Genomic DNA, 17,101 nt, shown 5'->3' with positions numbered 1-17,101 from the left:
TTATGGTAAAGAGAAGGAGCGGCTGCATCTGGACTAGTTAGTAAGTCTTGTCCCATTGTTTATGTGAAATGTAAAGTTCACCTCTAAAACTGTTTTAGGTCGGGCCTGATGTCACATTTGTTATGGCTCTCCTTTACATCCCTTAAATGTTGGAGATATTCTCCGTTAGTAATCATTTTATGGGTGGAGTGACGGCTGCCTTGTAGTCCATATTTTTAAGAAAATTACTTTGTTGAGTGGCCATCGTTAGTATAGATGATCTCTTTGCCATCTCTCTTTGCTAATAATGATTCCCAATACATCAGTAGGTTGTACGTTACTGAAAGAGTCCTTCAGATTTTAAAGAGCAAGAAACAAGTCTGTTCAGTGTAACACAGCCTCGGGAGATTGCCCTCTGAGTTGGCATGATAATGACAGAATCCCGGGAAGTTGTAGACTTAGACCCTCCAGCTGAGACTTCACAGGAGCAAGAAGACCTTCTAATAGTGAAGGTGGAAGAAGAAGACTGCACCTGGATGCAGGAGTACAACCCGCCCACGTTTGAGACTTTTTACCAGCGCTTCAGGCACTTCCAGTACCATGAGGCATCGGGACCCCGGGAGGCTCTCAGCCAACTCCGCGTGCTCTGCTGCGAGTGGCTGAGGCCGGAGCTGCACACCAAGGAGCAGATCCTGGAGCTGCTGGTGCTGGAGCAGTTCCTGACCATCCTGCCTGAGGAGTTCCAGGCCTGGGTGAGAGAACATCACCCTGAAAGCGGAGAGGAGGCGGTGGCTGTGGTAGAAAACATACAGCGAGAGCTTGAGGAACGCAGACAACAGGTGAGTCAAAGAACAGACATAGGAATGGTGAGGAAGGAGAGGAAAGAGTTAAGGAGCTGCTGGGCAGGGGTGACATTCTTAGTCCTCTAGTGCTTTTGTTCTCCTGGGATTAGGTACTGCTGCGGAGATTTCCTGCCACTCCAGCAAAGAGAAGCAATATCCAGTATGTTAACCTGTAGAAGACAATCTGGGATCTTACTTATTTTTTAGATTACTGTATTTATTTTTTCAATTATATACAAAATTCAAAAAGGTACATAATAAGGTTGTAATAAAAAGTAAGTTTTCCTCTCACCCTAATTTCCCAACTGCCATGTTCTCCTCACCAGAGGCAACCACTGTTACATGATACTTGTATATCCTTACAGAGATATGTGTTCTGTATATATATGCATATATGTACATGACATGTTTTAAAACACACACACAAATGTTTTTAAGTTACTGTGCACTTCTGCCTTTTTGATCATATATCTTGGTTTGTTCCATGTCAATGCAGCTAGAGCTGCCTCATTCTTTGAATCCACATTATATTAACTCCTACTGAAGGAGTTTGAATTGTTCTATTTAAGTTGTTCCTTTAGATCGTTTTAAGTTTTTACTGTAACAAACTTTGCTGCAATGAATACCCTACATATATCTCTCCCTCAATAATTGTAGAATGAATGCTTGTAACTCAAATTGTTGGTTCGGAGGTACATTTGTAATTTTGATAGCTGTTGACAGATTACCTCCCCATAGAGATTATACCAATTTATATTCCCACCAGCAATGTATGGGAGAAATTTTTTGGCCACAGCCTGATAGCACAGTGTTATCAAACTTTGTGGTTATTGCCAATGCAAAAGATGCAATGTTGCATTTCTGTGCAACTTTAATTTTCATTTCTCTCATAAGTTTGATCAATACATATTTTTAAGGGCTATTTGTATACCCCTTTTTGCAAATTATCTGTTTATATTCCTTAGCTATATTTCTTACCTAATAGAAACAATAACATTATGTCTGTCATGTGAGTTGCAAGTGTTATTTTTCCAGTTTGCGGTTTGTCTTTGCATATGGAGATTTTTGTTTTGCAGGTTTTTAAATTTTTATTTTTATTTTTTTATTTTATTATTTCTAGAGATAGGATCTCACTGTCACCTAGGCTGGAGTGCAGTGGTGCAATCACTCAAGCGATCCTCCTGACTCAACCTCCAAAGTAGCTGGGATTATAGACACCTGCCACCATGCCCGGTTAATTTTTTTATTTTTTGTAAAGACACAGTCTTGCTACATTGCACAGGCTGGTCTTGAATTTCTGGGCTCAAGCCATCCTCCCACCTTTGTCTCCCAAAGTGCTGGAATTACTGGTGTGAGCCACCACACCCAGTCTTCGATTTGTATACGGTTTAACGATTTTATTTTATGGTTTCTGGGTTTTGTGCCATACTTAGATAGACCTTCTTCATTACAGTATTGTAAAAAAATTTTTTTCATAGTTTATTCTCTACTATTTTTCTTTTTCTTTTTCTTTCTTTCTTTTTTTTTTTTACATTTTTAAATGATTGCTCCATCTGGAATTTATTTTGATGTAGGGTATTTGGTGTGGTTACAACTCATTTTTTTCCCACAAACCTATTCAGTTGCTCCCAGCAACTTTTATAGTAATCCTTTTTTCCTCTCTTCTCTGATAAAATGCCACCTTTATTACATATTAAATTTCTGCATGTATTTGGGTCTATTTCTGGTCTTTCTATTCTATTTTATTGTTTTTACTGTCTGTTTATGTAGCAGCATTTTAATTATTTGAGCTCTGTGAAATGTTTTGGTATCTGGTAGGGTTACCCTTACTCCCTCCAAACTTTTTTCAGTAATTTCTTTTCCTTTTATGAACTTGAGAATTACTTATTTAGTTTCCATTACTCCAAAATCCTGTTGGTATTGCATTAAATCATATATTAATTTAGGGGAGGATTGGTATCTATATGTTGTTGCATCTTCTTGTCCTTTCCTATACTCATTTATAACCTGACCCCCTACCTTCCTCTTGCTGTTAGGCTCATGCTCTCCTAAACTTTAATTTCTGTTTTTCATAGGAAAGAATCAAAAATCATGAGATCATGAGTTTACAAGAGTTTAAAGCTAGTCAGAGATTTTCCATCATTCTTTAGAGCCATTGCATTTAAATGTAAGATACCGGTCTCATTGTTCTTACTTCTGGGATAAGGGATACTTCAGCGTTCCAGAGCTCAGGCTCTTGGGGTGGTTTAGCTTATTCCATCATGCAGATAGCAGCAGAGGAAGTGGCTACTGCCCCATGACCAGACCCTGCAGCTGTCCTGAAAGATTCTCCTGTAGATGGGAATGTTTGGACCTTTCCATTGCTCAGTCAGGGCACAAAGTACAGGTTCATGATGACATCCACATTTATTCCTTTAACCTGATTTGGGACACTAATGGACAAATTTTCCTTACTGTTTTACAGAAATAAATATTCAAAAGCATAGTTTAAAACCAAAAGGATTTTTAAGGTGGAGACTTTACAGCAGATATTACATGTTTACCTCTCTCATTGTGATATGCAGTCCATCTTTGGAAAGAACGCATAAAAATCATTTCTTGGTGGCAGTCAAGGATTTTAGGCCTATAGAGGGGATTTTTCCAAGGGCTTCCACTGCTCACTTTGTTTGCCTTTCCCTCTACCTGCCTTCTGGTATCCCCAACATTGCTCTTGAACTTTATCTCCGAGCAGTTTTGTCTCTGGGCAAGTGTTTTCTTGGGCTCTATCCTGCGTTTCTTTTTCCTCATCCCAGCGGGCCTCATGGGCTGCTTTGGTTCCTTGATGCCAAGTGCCCTTTAACCTACTTGGAATCACCTTAACTCCTGTTCTGAGTGGATCCACCAGGACACACACACTTCCACACAGAGTGGTATTTGCCACCATTACTTTGCAGCTGCCTCGTAATGTAGTTTCTGTACCACATTTTGCCAGTACCAGGAGGATTAAAATTTAAAATGCTTTGAAACCTAAAGGAGGGGCAAGGGGGATTGCAACTCTATCATAGTGCAGGGTCTTATTTCTCTCTGGCATGCTTATTACCTTCCAGAATATGCAGATTTCTAGGGAGTGGCCGTGGCAGAGTAATTGTGCAGCCCAGGGTTGAGTAAGAGCCAGGAGCAGAAAGGTGGAGGACTGTAGCATGCTGGATGTGAACTGACTTAAGTCTTAGTGTTGATCTGTCCCAATGCGACTTCCTGAGTCCTGTGGTGCCCTAACCTCCTTTTGCACCTCTCTCCTGCCTTTACTAAATTTTAGCCACACTGGCCTTAAGGTGGTTGTTTCAAACACTTCCTTTCTGCCTGAGGGTGTTTTCTAATGTTTTCTCTGCCTGAGTCACTTCTACTTTTCTCCTGGCTGGCTTCTTCTCATCCTGTAGGTGTTTGCTTAAGTGACACTTCCTCAGAAAAGCCTTTCCTGGCCTCCCAGTCTAACGTAGGCCTCATGGCACCAGGTTCTTCTTTCTCACATTTAGCACAGTTTGTAATTATCTATTTATTTGTTATGTTGATGTGTTTAATGAAAGTCTTCTCCAACTAGAAGTCGTAAACCACTGTAATGGCTTATTGCAGATGCACTTTAATTGTTTGGCAAGGGAGAGAATGAAAGTCTAATGTAATTCGACTGGATTCTTTTATAGCCTTCCCTGTAACTGTGCTGATTGGTTGTGGTTGTGATTATTAGATTGTTGCGTGTCCTGACATGCTTCCTCAGAAGATGGTACCACCTGGAGCAGTGCAAGAGCCCTTCAGTCACCAGCCCCTGTCTGGGAACACCCAGCCTGAACAAGAGCCACAGAAGCCTCATCTCCTGGAGGAAAATGGTGAGGCTCAGCAGTTCAGTGGAACACACGTGGATAGAGAGTGGGTACCCTGGCCACATGGCAGGCACCATCTGCAAGAGAGCGACTGTAGATGGGGAAGGGCTGGGGACCCAGAGTTGAGTCCCTGTTGTTAAGAGAGAGGTCAGCTGATAGGATGGCTAGGAACTACACCAGTTTTATTCAAAAGCTATAACGCAGATGATGACAGCTCTAAGTGTGGGCGCTGTTAAAAGATCTACAAAAGTCTTTTGCAAAAGTATCACAATCATCTTACAGCAGTTTTTTACCTCTTCCTCATAGATTTGTTATCTTAATGCTTATATAAAAAAAGCTCTCCAGTTCCTAATTGCGTTCATTTCTGGCTGCTCAGGCATTCACCTTGAAATCTTACTTGAAGCAGTTTTTTCACAATGACCTTTAGAACATTTATTCTCTCTGATAAGGAAAACCCCCATCTGTTACTTGGCACATCAGCCATCTGAGACCTCCACCCCTCACAGAAGACCAGCATAATACTAACCTATTACCTGACCCATCAACTAATCTATTACCTGGCACATCAGCATAACACTAAATCTACTACCTGGCTCATCAGCATAACACTAAATCTATTATCTGATACATCAACTAACCTATTACCTGGCACACATTAACCACCTGACACCCTACACCCTAGACCACCACAACTTAATAAAAGTGGGAAAAATCAGGTAGACGGGGCTCAGAATTTGGTGGCGAGGCCCCTCTGAGCCTGCCAGCGAATAAACTTTGATTCTCTGACTCTCCGTGTGCTGCATGGTTTGTCCTCGGGAACACTTGCTGTAACATCTCCACCCCCTCAATTTTACTAACCTGCCTTCTGTACATCAAGGAAGACAAGTTAACAGCTGTGATTATCGTATTATATGTCTACAAATCCATAATCCCTTTATAGAAACACTTGGTGTCAGATATATTTTGGAATTCAGAATTTTGCAGATTTAGTAAGGTGGTATGATTCATATATCACACATTACACTAGCAGCAGGATTTGAATTGACATCCACGATCACATACATTAATATTTCTGGTAGTGAAATATATGCAGATTTACAATAAGTCGATTAAATAAAAGAGTTTACATAGTTTCACATCAGTTCAGGTCAATTCTTGCTGTCAAATTAGTTCAATGCCTAGCTTAATGAAAAAAAGAACCTTTGGTATTTACAGCTTTTGGATTTCAGAATTGTGGGCAAGGGACTATATTTTCTGTTTGGTTCCAGACTTTCTTCTAGGCTTCCTTCATTGGTCAGGTCATTCCCTTGCCATGCCCCACTGCCCTAATTTTTTCTAGCTTTACTTGCACTGTGGTAAGATGACAACAGCAGCAGCAGCTGTTACTTATAGAGTGCATACTATGTGCAGGGACTGTTGTGAGCATTTTACCTGTATGAACTCATTTAACCCTCAGTATACCAGGAAAAATAGTTCTTACTATTTGCCATGTGGGGCCAGTGAATACTTTCTTTTTTTTTTTTATTTTTTCAGCATATTATGGGGGTATAGATGTTTAGGTTATGTATGTTGCCCTTGTAGTGAATCCTTTTGATTCTTTTATATTTTTAAGTCATTTTGTGAATAATTTACAGAAGAATCAAAGGGTAGTATAAAGCAGCTTCTTAAAAGAAATTTTAATATATCAAGTATATTTTAATGTACAAACATCATAAAAGGTGAAAGAATACTATCATATAGTACTAGTACTGTGCTTTTAGCAAAATACTACGTGATGAAGTCCTGAAGTCCTCCCTGCTGAGTGACTCGCTGGATGAGAATGCCATATTTCCTTTTGGAAATTAGAAATACGTGTATATTATTGATTGTTGATATTGATTTTGAGAAAATCTATCTAGGATTCGAAGATTCATGCTTAGATTTCCCTTACACTTTCAGTTTCGTCATTATCATTATCCTTAGAGAGTGCCCCTATCTGTCTGGGTAATCTTCTGAACTGCCTGATAATAATGAATGTCATCCCCTACAAATTTTCTTCTCTTTCGCATATGGACAGCAAATGAAAAATTCTGAATTCTCAACTGTGTTCAATGAAAGCTGGATGTAGGTATCAACAATCTTTTCTACCTTCTTGAAGAATGATACAATACTTTGGGCAACACATGCAGTATTTTGAGAATAGTGAAGAATGATGATTTATTTCACTATTCCATGATCCTAAATATCTCTTATCTTTCATTCTTATTGGTCTTTTGTGGCATTGTTGGGAATAATTAATGTCACAGGATGATAAAATAGAAAAATGCTTCAGGGTATAAGAAAAATCAGATAACACAGATCCCAAACTGTGTCTTACATTTGTGCAAGTGTCTGACGGATCTGTATAGAAATTACAAGATGAGGCCGGGATAGTCTCATTACTGGCTCACGTCTGTAATCCTAGCACTTTGGGAGGCCAAAGAAGATCGCTTGAGGTCAGGACCAGCTTGAGCAAGAGTGAGAAATAGAAAGATTAGCTGGTTGTCGTGACATGGGCCTGCAGTCCCAGCTACTTGGGAGGCTGAAGGAGGAGGACCACTTGAGCCCAGGAGTTTGAGATTGCAGTGAGCTATGATGACACCACTGTACTCTAGCCTGGGTGACAGAGTGAGACTCTGTCTCAAAAAAAAAATTACAAAATGAAATAAGTTTTATTCTATTTATAAAATAAAAATAAATTTCCATTTTGTTCTTTAGAAGACCTCAAAAATAATAAAAGCTATATTATACTGACCTTAAAAATATTTAAAACTGCTCAGAAAAGAAACTCAAAAACTGAAATTGTGTCCAGTACACTTTGTTGGTATACCAACAATCCTGTAATAACTCTGTGAAATTGGTATTGGTATCTTTATGTTAGAAATTAAGAATCTGTGGCCTAGAGAGGTTGAGTAATTTGTCGAGGGTCACAAAGCTATTAAGTAACAGAGCTGCAGTTTTAACCCAAGCAGTTGACTGTAAATTCATATTTCTCCCCTATTCTGAGCTTTTCACCTTTGCTTTACCACTAAGTTCTCCCCAGCACAGACTGCCACCCTCCCTGAGTCATTCCTGGTCCCTCCACTTGCAGAGTCTCACCAGATCAGGCTCCTTTCTTCTTCTGTTCCCAGGTGCTGCTTATCTTTGCTCTGTTAACCCAGAGACCCCAGCCCATTTCTTTAATTCAACAAAATTACCATTCACTCAGATATAGACTCTTTTCATCACTTTTGTCAAGTCCTACTTTGACTCTTTAGCCTCTCCTGGTTTCAGGTCCCTTCTCTGTTTTTTACTTTCATCTCTCACCATTATCACCTTCTTTTTGTGCCATTGCTCCTTATTTCCCAGTCATTGGAAATCAGCAAGCCACATATGCATGGAGATCTCCAGGACCGAGGAAACCATAACAGGGTCTAAACTATTGGGTTAAGGGTTAATCCCAGGCAGGTCTGTCCAAGTCAGGGCACACATAGCCAGTCAGATCCAGATATACCATGAATCCGAGACGCTCTAGGCATTGTACATGCTATTCCCTCTTGGGGAAAGCACCCCATCTCCCCCACGCCATCCTCACTGCCCACAGTCACTTTCTGGGGAAAGGCTTTTCTGGTGCTTCTGCCTCTGTGTTCCTACAGGAATTTGAGTGAACTTCAATTGTAGTACTCCTCACACTGTGTTGTAAGTAAGACTTACATATCTGTCTCATTACATAGCAGTTTTTTAAGGGGAGAATTGTTTTATCTGCCTATTCGTATAAGACAGAGTCATCTTAATAACACACTTCTTGACTGAGTATAAACCGTGGAAATTCCTTGAGGGGAGACTGGACTGAGGCCTTGCTAATCCAGGTGTGGTCTAAGTAACAGCAGCACCGGCATCACCTGGGAGCTTGTTAGGAATGCAAAACATCAGGCCTCACCCCAGACCTCCTGAGTCAGAATCTGCTGTGTCCGTGATTTGTTTGCATGTCAAAGTTGAGAAGTCCTGGGCTATAGATAATGCTTCAGCTTCATGGAAGATGAGGGACTTTGGTGGTTCTTTGAGATAATAGATTTGATCTTGGTAGAGCAGAATGCATCCTTTGTAGGGGAAAGACAAGCAGGGATTGGCCTGACCAAAGTAGGGAGTCTGGTTTTTTGTGAGAAGGAAGAATAGTAGGGTAAATATGGGAGGATCCAGAAAGTAGGTCTTGAGAGCCAAGCAGAAGAATTGAGCCTGGGAGCAGCGCCCAGCCATTGCAGAGTCATGAGCAAGAGAGGAGCATCGTGGCAATGAGAACTGGGCAGAGATATTCTCACTTAAACCTCTTTTTCTTCTCCCTCAGCCCTGCCTGTTCTCCAAGTTCCTTCCCTTCCCCTGAAGGACAGCCAGGAGCTGGCAACTTCAATTCTCTCAGCTGGGTCCCAGGTGAGCTGGTGCCCCTTTGCCCTCAGTGAGAACCCATACCTTGTCTCTGACAAGTACCTGCCTTAATCCCAAACCTTTCAGTTCTGTTTCCTTAACCAGTGACCAGCCCTGTCCTGGGTTGGTGCCTTCATGAGCTTTTGTCTTTTCCCTTCTGCCCAGTGCTTCCCTGTCCTCTTTGAGCCACAGTCCCTCCCTTTTTCTTTCCTTAATGTGCCCAGTTCTTCCCAAATTTGAACCTAGGCAATGGGAATTTAGTGGAGATCTCCTGTTTCAGAAGTTGGTGAAAATCGAAGATGTGGCTGATGTGGCTGTATCCTTCATCCTGGAGGAATGGGGACATTTGGACCAGTCCCAGAAGTCCCTTTATAGGGATGACAGGAAGGAGAATTATGGGAGTATTACTTCCATGGGTAAGAATGACTGCATCTGCATGGATTAGGACAGCTTAATTTTGCTATTTTGTAAAGAATATTTCCAGCACATCCTATAAAAGCATGTATGTTTTAATTGCTATGACTTTGCTTATTTTTTTCTGTGAAAGAATAAATCAACCTCCTCTTTTTGTCTTATTTCAGCTTATTCTGATTATTTCTATTTAAATAAGAGTGTGATTAACACTGATAGTACTTGAGGGTATAGTTTTTGCAATCCAGCAAAGCTGTTACTGCTTTAAAATAAAAGAGCTTAAAATTATCAGGTTTGGATTTTAACAAATTTTTAGTAGTTATTATACTCCTTGATAAATTGGATAATTTTTAACAGAATAATTTTGATTTGTGAAAACATCTCAGACTTTGCTGAATAACCATTCATCATAGTAGCTATTACAGTATCTCAATAGCATTAATTCTTTTTTCCCTTTCTTCCAATGCATGGATGTCTAGTTGTTCACTGCGTTACCATTCTCAGATCATCGATACTTACTTTATGATGTTTGCCTTGGCATTGGCATGTTACACATCACATTGCTTCTTGAATTTTATGCCCCTATTTCTAACTAAGTTATGATCCTGAGAAGGATAATTATTAATAGCTCCGAAGAGGTGCATTGGACTAATCTGATTTTTTTTCAAATTCACCCCCAGAAAAAAGAAAGTCATATGCTTGTTTGGTTTGTTAAATGGGAGAGAATTCTAATAAGAATAAAATGTTCCAGCACAAGCAGATGTGAATAAAACAGAGGAAAAAAATACTATAGTGCTGGTATTACCTGCCTAGTTAAATGGGAGAGGGAAAAACACTTAAAATATTTGGGTTTGTGGTAAGGTGTTTTTAATAAAAAACAAAAAATGTGCTGTTAAAATGTTTCCACTGTTAAAATGTATTTTTAGGAAGAGAAGTAAAAACAGCTATACAGTAAATTAAAATTAAAATCATTTTCATGGCCAGGCTGTAGCCATACAGGGCTCACGCCTGTAATCCTAGCACTCTGGGAGGCCAAGGCAGGAGGATCGTTTCAGGGCAGGACTTTGAGACCAGCCTGACCAAGAGTGAGACCCCATCTCTACTAAAAATAGAAAAAATTAGCTGGCCAACTGAAAATAGAAACAAAAAATTAGCTGGGTGTGGTGGTGAGCGCCTGGAGTCCCAGCTACTTGGGAGGCTGAGGCAGGAGGATCACTTGAGCCCAGGTGGTTGCTGTGAGCTAGGCTCATGCCATGGCACTCTAGCCCGGGCAACAGAGTGAGACTGTCTCAAAAAAAAAAAATTGTCTTCATGGTAAAAGAATTATAATTTCTGACTGTGTCAAAAAAGGATAATGATAGTACCTACCTTATAAGGTCATCATAAGGATTAAACATGCCATTAAACTCTAAAGTGCCTAACATCGTGCCTGGCCCATAATACGTACTTGGCAAATGTTAGCTCTTATTACCATTATTATGTAACATTGAAAACTCTTTCTTTTCACAAAAAAATCTTATTAGGAAATTCTCAATAGGTTATGATCCCTTTAGTATTTTAAAAATAATATTCCTTATTTTTTATGATCTACTGAAGATTTGTCTCTATGAACCATAGTAAACTTTAGTGTTTTGAGTGAAACATCTGTTGCTGATGTGGGTGCGCAAGGGCACTGATTACATTCACTTAAACACCCGCGTTCATCGGTGACCAGTGAACGCTAACCTAGCCCTTGAAAACAGTAGGTTCTTCTCTGGGTATAGAAAGAATGTCTTTTTTCCTTTAGACTAATTCATACCAAACTGAAATCCTTTGGGGATGGAAAGAACTAGAAAGATCATCTTCTCCACGCTATGAATTCCCAGAAAGAGGAAGGTGAAGACAAGGGTTAACTGCATAACCTAATAACAGATTTCGTTAAGAATATGTAATAGCACACAGGTACTCATGAATAGGTACTGTATGTAAGCACCAGACCAGGAGGACATGCTCTTCATTAAACAGAATGACCACTCCCCTGTCTCTTTCCTCTCAACCACTCTTGCCAGCTCTCCCTTCCCTAACCTGCCTCCATTTTCTGCCTGAATATTTTTTATCCCATCCCTTTAGTGTAAAGTCATTTTACAAAGTCATGTGTCCCTAGCACATACTGGTTTCATTTAATTATCCCATCATTTTCTTTCTCCTAATGCAGTGAATAGCTAATTTTTTCATTTTCCTTCTGTTATTTCAGATTATGAGTCCAGAGACAACAATATGGAGCTCATAGTAAAGCAGATTTCTGATGACACTGAATCACATTGGATGACATCAGGAAGCACTGAAAGGAATGTTCCCCAGAGTCAAGAGTTTGCAGAAGTTAGTGACCTTAAGGGCATGGTACAAAGGTGGCAGGTGAACCCCACGGTGGGGAAATCAAAGCAGAATCCATCCCAGAAAAGGGATCTTGGTGCTATCAGAGACGTTAACCGTAAGCAGAACACAAATGGTGAGAGAGGTCACAGATGTAATGATTGTGGTAAATTTTTCCTTCAAGCCTCAAACTTTATTCAACATCGGCGCATCCACACTGGAGAAAAACCATTTAAGTGTGGCGAATGTGGGAAAAGCTATAATCAGCGTGTTCACCTCACTCAGCATCAGAGAGTCCACACTGGTGAGAAACCCTATAAGTGTCAGGTGTGTGGAAAAGCTTTCCGGGTGAGCTCCCACCTGGTTCAGCACCACAGCGTCCACAGTGGAGAGAGGCCCTACGGATGTAACGAGTGTGGGAAGAACTTTGGCCGGCACTCACACCTGATCGAACACCTGAAACGCCACTTCAGAGAGAAATCCCAAAGATGTACGTGTGAGGGGTTTGTATTCAGGGAATAAGTGGAGACAAAAATTGTTTTATTAGTAGTTTTATTAGTATGACAGGACAAATTGGTGATACTGAGGGAGCAGTAGGAAGAGGCAAAGATTACAGTTTATTTGGTTCTTATTTATATTTAAATTTCTAATAGGCAAAACCCTATGGCCCCCACCCCTCATCCCTTCCCCATAACTTCCCTTTTTCCAGAGCTATCTACTCTCAGCTCTTATTTGTTTCTTCTGGAAATTCCATATTTTAAAATAATACTACTGTTGCTTGGCTCATCAATTTTAGCCATTCTCTGTTGACTTTCTATTGTAGTAAATGAAGATTTAGCTCTCTTACGTGCTTCTTTCTCTCTTCCCCTTTTCCTGATTTAGTTATGTTACTTATTTCAAAATGAAAAAATAACAGTAGTACAGGAAGTTTGGAGGAAAGAAAAGAGGGAGGGAAAAAAATCACCCGTAATCCCACCATCCTAATAGAACTATTAGTATTTAGTATATTTCCATCTACCTTTTTCCACAAGCCTGTTTTACATAGTTGTACTCTAAGAGTACACATAAATATTAAACACACATTTTAACAAAATGTGTGTTGCTCAGCCTTCCTGTTTGTTATTTTTGGCAATCTGCCATCGTGTGGCGACATCATAATTCACTGTTCTTTGGTTGTTGAGCTTCTGATTTTTTCTTCTTTGTCCTGATAACTGTGTTATGCCAGTGACTTTTCCATATTTGGAATTATTTCCTTATAATAGATTCCCAGAAGTGGGATTAGTAGATGAAAGCATAACAATATTTTTATGGCCCTTGATTGCTTTTTAAAACAATTGCACCGCATGTGGTATCGGTTTACTGAATTTTTCCAGGGTTATTAAAAAACTTTTTTTAACAAATCGAGTAAGCAGAAGAGAATTCCTTGTTGTATGTATTTTCATTAATTTGGTTATGAATAAGGTTGAGTAATTTTCCTGTTTATGTATTTTTAAAAATCTGTTCAAGTGACACTTTTACATATGGATGAGATCATTGTAAACTGTGCGGTGAATGTAAAAGCTTTTATTATTATAGTATACTTCAGACAACTCTAAGACTGGCCAAAGATTTTTTTTTTTTTTAATTATGCCTTGATGTCCCAAGCCTAGCTACTTGTAATTCACATTAATAGCCACTGCCATGTCCCTCTTCGTGGTATAGAAGTTTATCAAGTTCCTAGTGTCTCAAAAGTTCTGGGTTGAGCTGTACTATCTCTATTTAGCAAGTGCCTCACTTGGGAAATCCCGTCCAGTAGTGCTCTGGACTTGAAAAGCAGTTGCTTTAAAATACTATCTTTTCTTTTATATCTTCCCTGCAGTTGTTCCTATGGCTAGTTTCCCAGTTAATACCTACCTCCCCCCATTGTTTTGGATCGAAGGAGAAACACTTTGTTTGCTCATCCAGCTACATTTATGGGGAATCTCCAGTGCTAGGTGCTCGGGATCTTTAATGAACAGAACAGAGTTACAGCTCATGCCCTCTTGGAGCTGGTGGTCTGTTGAGGGTAGCAGATAGTAAAGGTGACAAGCATTCCCAGAAGAGAAGCATGAATTGCTGTGGGAGGAAGACTGAGGCCAGAGTATTGGCTAAGGGTGAGCAGGGCAGGGATAGCTATTATTACCCACCCTCTCGACAGTATTTTTTGCTGGCCCATTTCTTTTTCCTGGCTCCTAATCAGGTATTCCCCCAACTCCCTTGTATAATCCTTTGCTCCTGTTCTTCCAGTTTTTGTCAATTCTCACCGTCCAATTGTGTATTTTTCTACTTCATTCGTCTCCCTAACTCATGTTGGGGTAACAAGTCCCTCCACATTTCCTGTCTTCCTCCCCATTTCAGAATAACTTTCTCTCCTTCCTATATAAAAGAAATTTTTTACTTTTCCCTATTATTGCATAGCTGCAATCATTCTCACCACCAATCTAAGTAAGCCTCTTTTTTGTCTTGTTCTTTTCATTGGACAAACACCAAAAGTTAGTTCTTTTCACTCCTGTTGGCATCAAGTATATAACATGCATTACCTCTGTTACTCCTGCTACATCATGGGCTCATCTGACTGTCCTTTTTTCTGAGGGGCTATTTTTCTTCTGTAAAAGAACCGATGGCATTTGCATTTCCTCTTTATTTTTCTAGGCAGTGACAAAAGAAGTAAGAATACCAAATTAAATGTTAAGAAGAAAATTTCAGAATTTTCAGAAGCAGACATGGAACTATCTGGAAAAATCCAAAGAAATATTTCTCAAGTTCCAGATTTTGGAGAAGGCTGCGAACACCAAGGCAAGGTGGATAGAAAACAGGGAATTCCCATGAAAGAGATACTAGGACAACCCTCTTCAAAGAGGATGAATTGCAGTGAAGTCACATATGTCCACAAAAAATCTTCCACAGGAGAGAGACCACATAAGTGTAATGAATGTGGGAAAAGCTTCATTCAAAGTGCACATCTTATTCAACATCAAAGAATTCACACTGGGGAGAAACCATTTAGGTGTGATGAATGTGGGAAAAGCTATAATCAACGTGTGCACCTAACTCAACATCAGCGAGTCCACACTGGTGAAAAACCCTACACCTGTCATTTATGCGGAAAAGCATTCAGAGTGAGGTCCCATCTTGTTCAGCATCAGAGTGTGCACAGTGGGGAGAGACCCTTTAAATGTAACGAATGTGGGAAAGGCTTCGGGAGGCGTTCACACCTTGCTGGACATCTGCGTCTCCACTCCAGGGAGAAATCCCATCAGTGTCGTGAATGTGGAGAAATCTTTTTCCAATACATTAGCCTAATTGAACATCAGGTGCTCCACATGGGTCAGAAAAATGAAAAAAATGGCATTTGTGAGGAAGCATATAGTTGGAACTTGACAGTGATTGAAGATAAGAAGATTGAATTACAGGAACAGCCTTATAAATGTGATATATGTGGAAAAGCCTTTAGTTACAGCTCAGACCTTATTCAGCATTACAGAACTCATACTGCAAAGAAAACCTATAAATGTGATATATGTAGAGAAAATGTTGGCCAGTGTTCCCACATTAAACAACATCAGAAGATCTATTCTAGCACAAAATCCCATCAATGTAATGAATGTGGAAGAGGCTTCACTCTGAAGTCACACCTTAATCAACATCAGAGAATCCATACTGGTGAGAAACCTTTTCAATGTAAAGAATGTGGAATGAGCTTCAGTTGGAGTTGTAGCCTCTTTAAACATCTGAGAAGCCATGAGAGGACAGATTCCATAAATACCTTAAGTGCATAGGCGTATCTATTGTAGAACATCTCTTATTCAATTTTAGAGAAGGCTTCCTGAAAAGAAACCTTATTCCTGTGATGAGTGTAATAACAACTTCAAACATTCTTCCAACTTATCCATCAAACCTACAGATATGTTGAAATCCTTGAATTAGAACTCAGCCTTCAGGCGCACTGGAGTATCCACAGTACATAGACACCTGTTTGCTTTCCTCATTGAGAAATGCTTTAGTTAGCATCTTCGTGCTTGGGAATCTAGACAAAAAGAGAACCTACGGACATGGTGGATGAAGGGAAGCCTTCAGGTGACACTCATACTTTATTTGAAACTTAGAAAATTGACACTGGGAAAAGCCTCATGAACACAGTAGAAATAAGCTTTATTTGTAGCTTCTGCCTTGTTTGACAGCCTATCTATTCAGGGAAGAGTGTGGTGAAAGAAAGAATTTTTCAGCATGATATCCGTTTTGGTACCTCAGCAATGCCCCTTTTCTAGAAATGATCATCCCAACCACTAGAATACTCCAGTCATTGTTCCCATCTTGAGTATTAACCCCGTTGAAAAGAAATTGACTTAAGATATCTATATTTTGGCAAGATTGGGGTTCAGAGGCTGGAAGGTATGTGTTCCTGCTGCCTTATTCAATCTACAACTTCTCTATGAAACACTCAACCTTGTTTTTGTTCTGATTTTACTAGCATCAAGGTTAGCTCATAGAAGGAGGAGTTAAATTTGTAAATTCAGGAGAAACTGTGCTGCTCGGTCACATCTCAAGATGAAGGAAGAAGGACCTTAGGGGAGCAGAGAAGAGAAGAGAAACAAAACCGTGGACTGGTTTATCTTACAGTACCCACAGGAGCAAGGGCAGCTAAATCCATGGGCAGAATTGGGCCAAAGCGAATGAAGAATCTTGGTCCTAGCGGTACGGCTGCTGATTCCCAGGTGGCCTGGGGATAGACCTCCCCTGTAGGGTAAGGGAGGATGGAATGAGTTTCTGTTTGCTTTGCAGCTGGAAGGGAAAGTAAACAGTAACGAGGAGCAGGCAGGTACATGGTCCCATTAACCCTGCCTCGTGGGAAGGTCTGGGTAGGAGTTGTGAGGGGAAAGAAGATGACTTGGATGAGAGAGTTCACTTGAGCCTTCTTGGTAGAGAGAGGGAGAGAGTGTTTCTGGGCACCATGAGGCCCTGCTCCTGCTGACTTGCCTGGCTTACAATAAATGCCCAATAAATAAATATTTGTTGATTGTGTTGTATGCTATGGTGCCCTGTGCAGACCCCTTTACCAAGCTGGAACACTCCTCCCCAGCTGCTCTCAGTTTGGGCAGCTAAGTGCTTCCAGCTCGCCTGCTTCTCTGGAAACTGGAGATTTGGCTTCAGAAGATGGGAACTGCTTCACTTGGGAGTTACCTCCCCTCTGTGCCCCCCAGCTGATGACTGATTGATAAGGGGTGC

At 40.3% G+C, this 17,101-nt stretch overlaps 1 protein-coding gene across 1 annotated transcript; it reads left to right on the top strand.

Moving 5' to 3' along the window:
* Nucleotides 1-197: 197 nt before the first annotated feature.
* On the top strand, nt 198-16,849 carry ZKSCAN5 (zinc finger with KRAB and SCAN domains 5). The gene is made up of 6 exons (XM_012639160.1): nt 198-818; nt 4,543-4,681; nt 9,018-9,100; nt 9,375-9,510; nt 11,739-12,347; nt 14,528-16,849. Exons 1-6 carry the CDS (start codon nt 405-407, stop codon nt 15,652-15,654), a joined length of 2,508 nt encoding a protein of 835 aa, XP_012494614.1. The 5' UTR covers nt 198-404; the 3' UTR covers nt 15,655-16,849.
* The last annotated feature ends 252 nt before the right edge of the window (nt 16,850-17,101 follow it).

The sequence above is a fragment of the Propithecus coquereli genome, unplaced genomic scaffold, assembly GCF_000956105.1.
Source record: "Propithecus coquereli isolate 6110/MARCELLA unplaced genomic scaffold, Pcoq_1.0 Scaffold137, whole genome shotgun sequence".
Classification (NCBI taxonomy): domain Eukaryota; kingdom Metazoa; phylum Chordata; class Mammalia; order Primates; family Indriidae; genus Propithecus; species Propithecus coquereli.
This window is presented reverse-complemented; position numbering and strand designations above follow the sequence as displayed.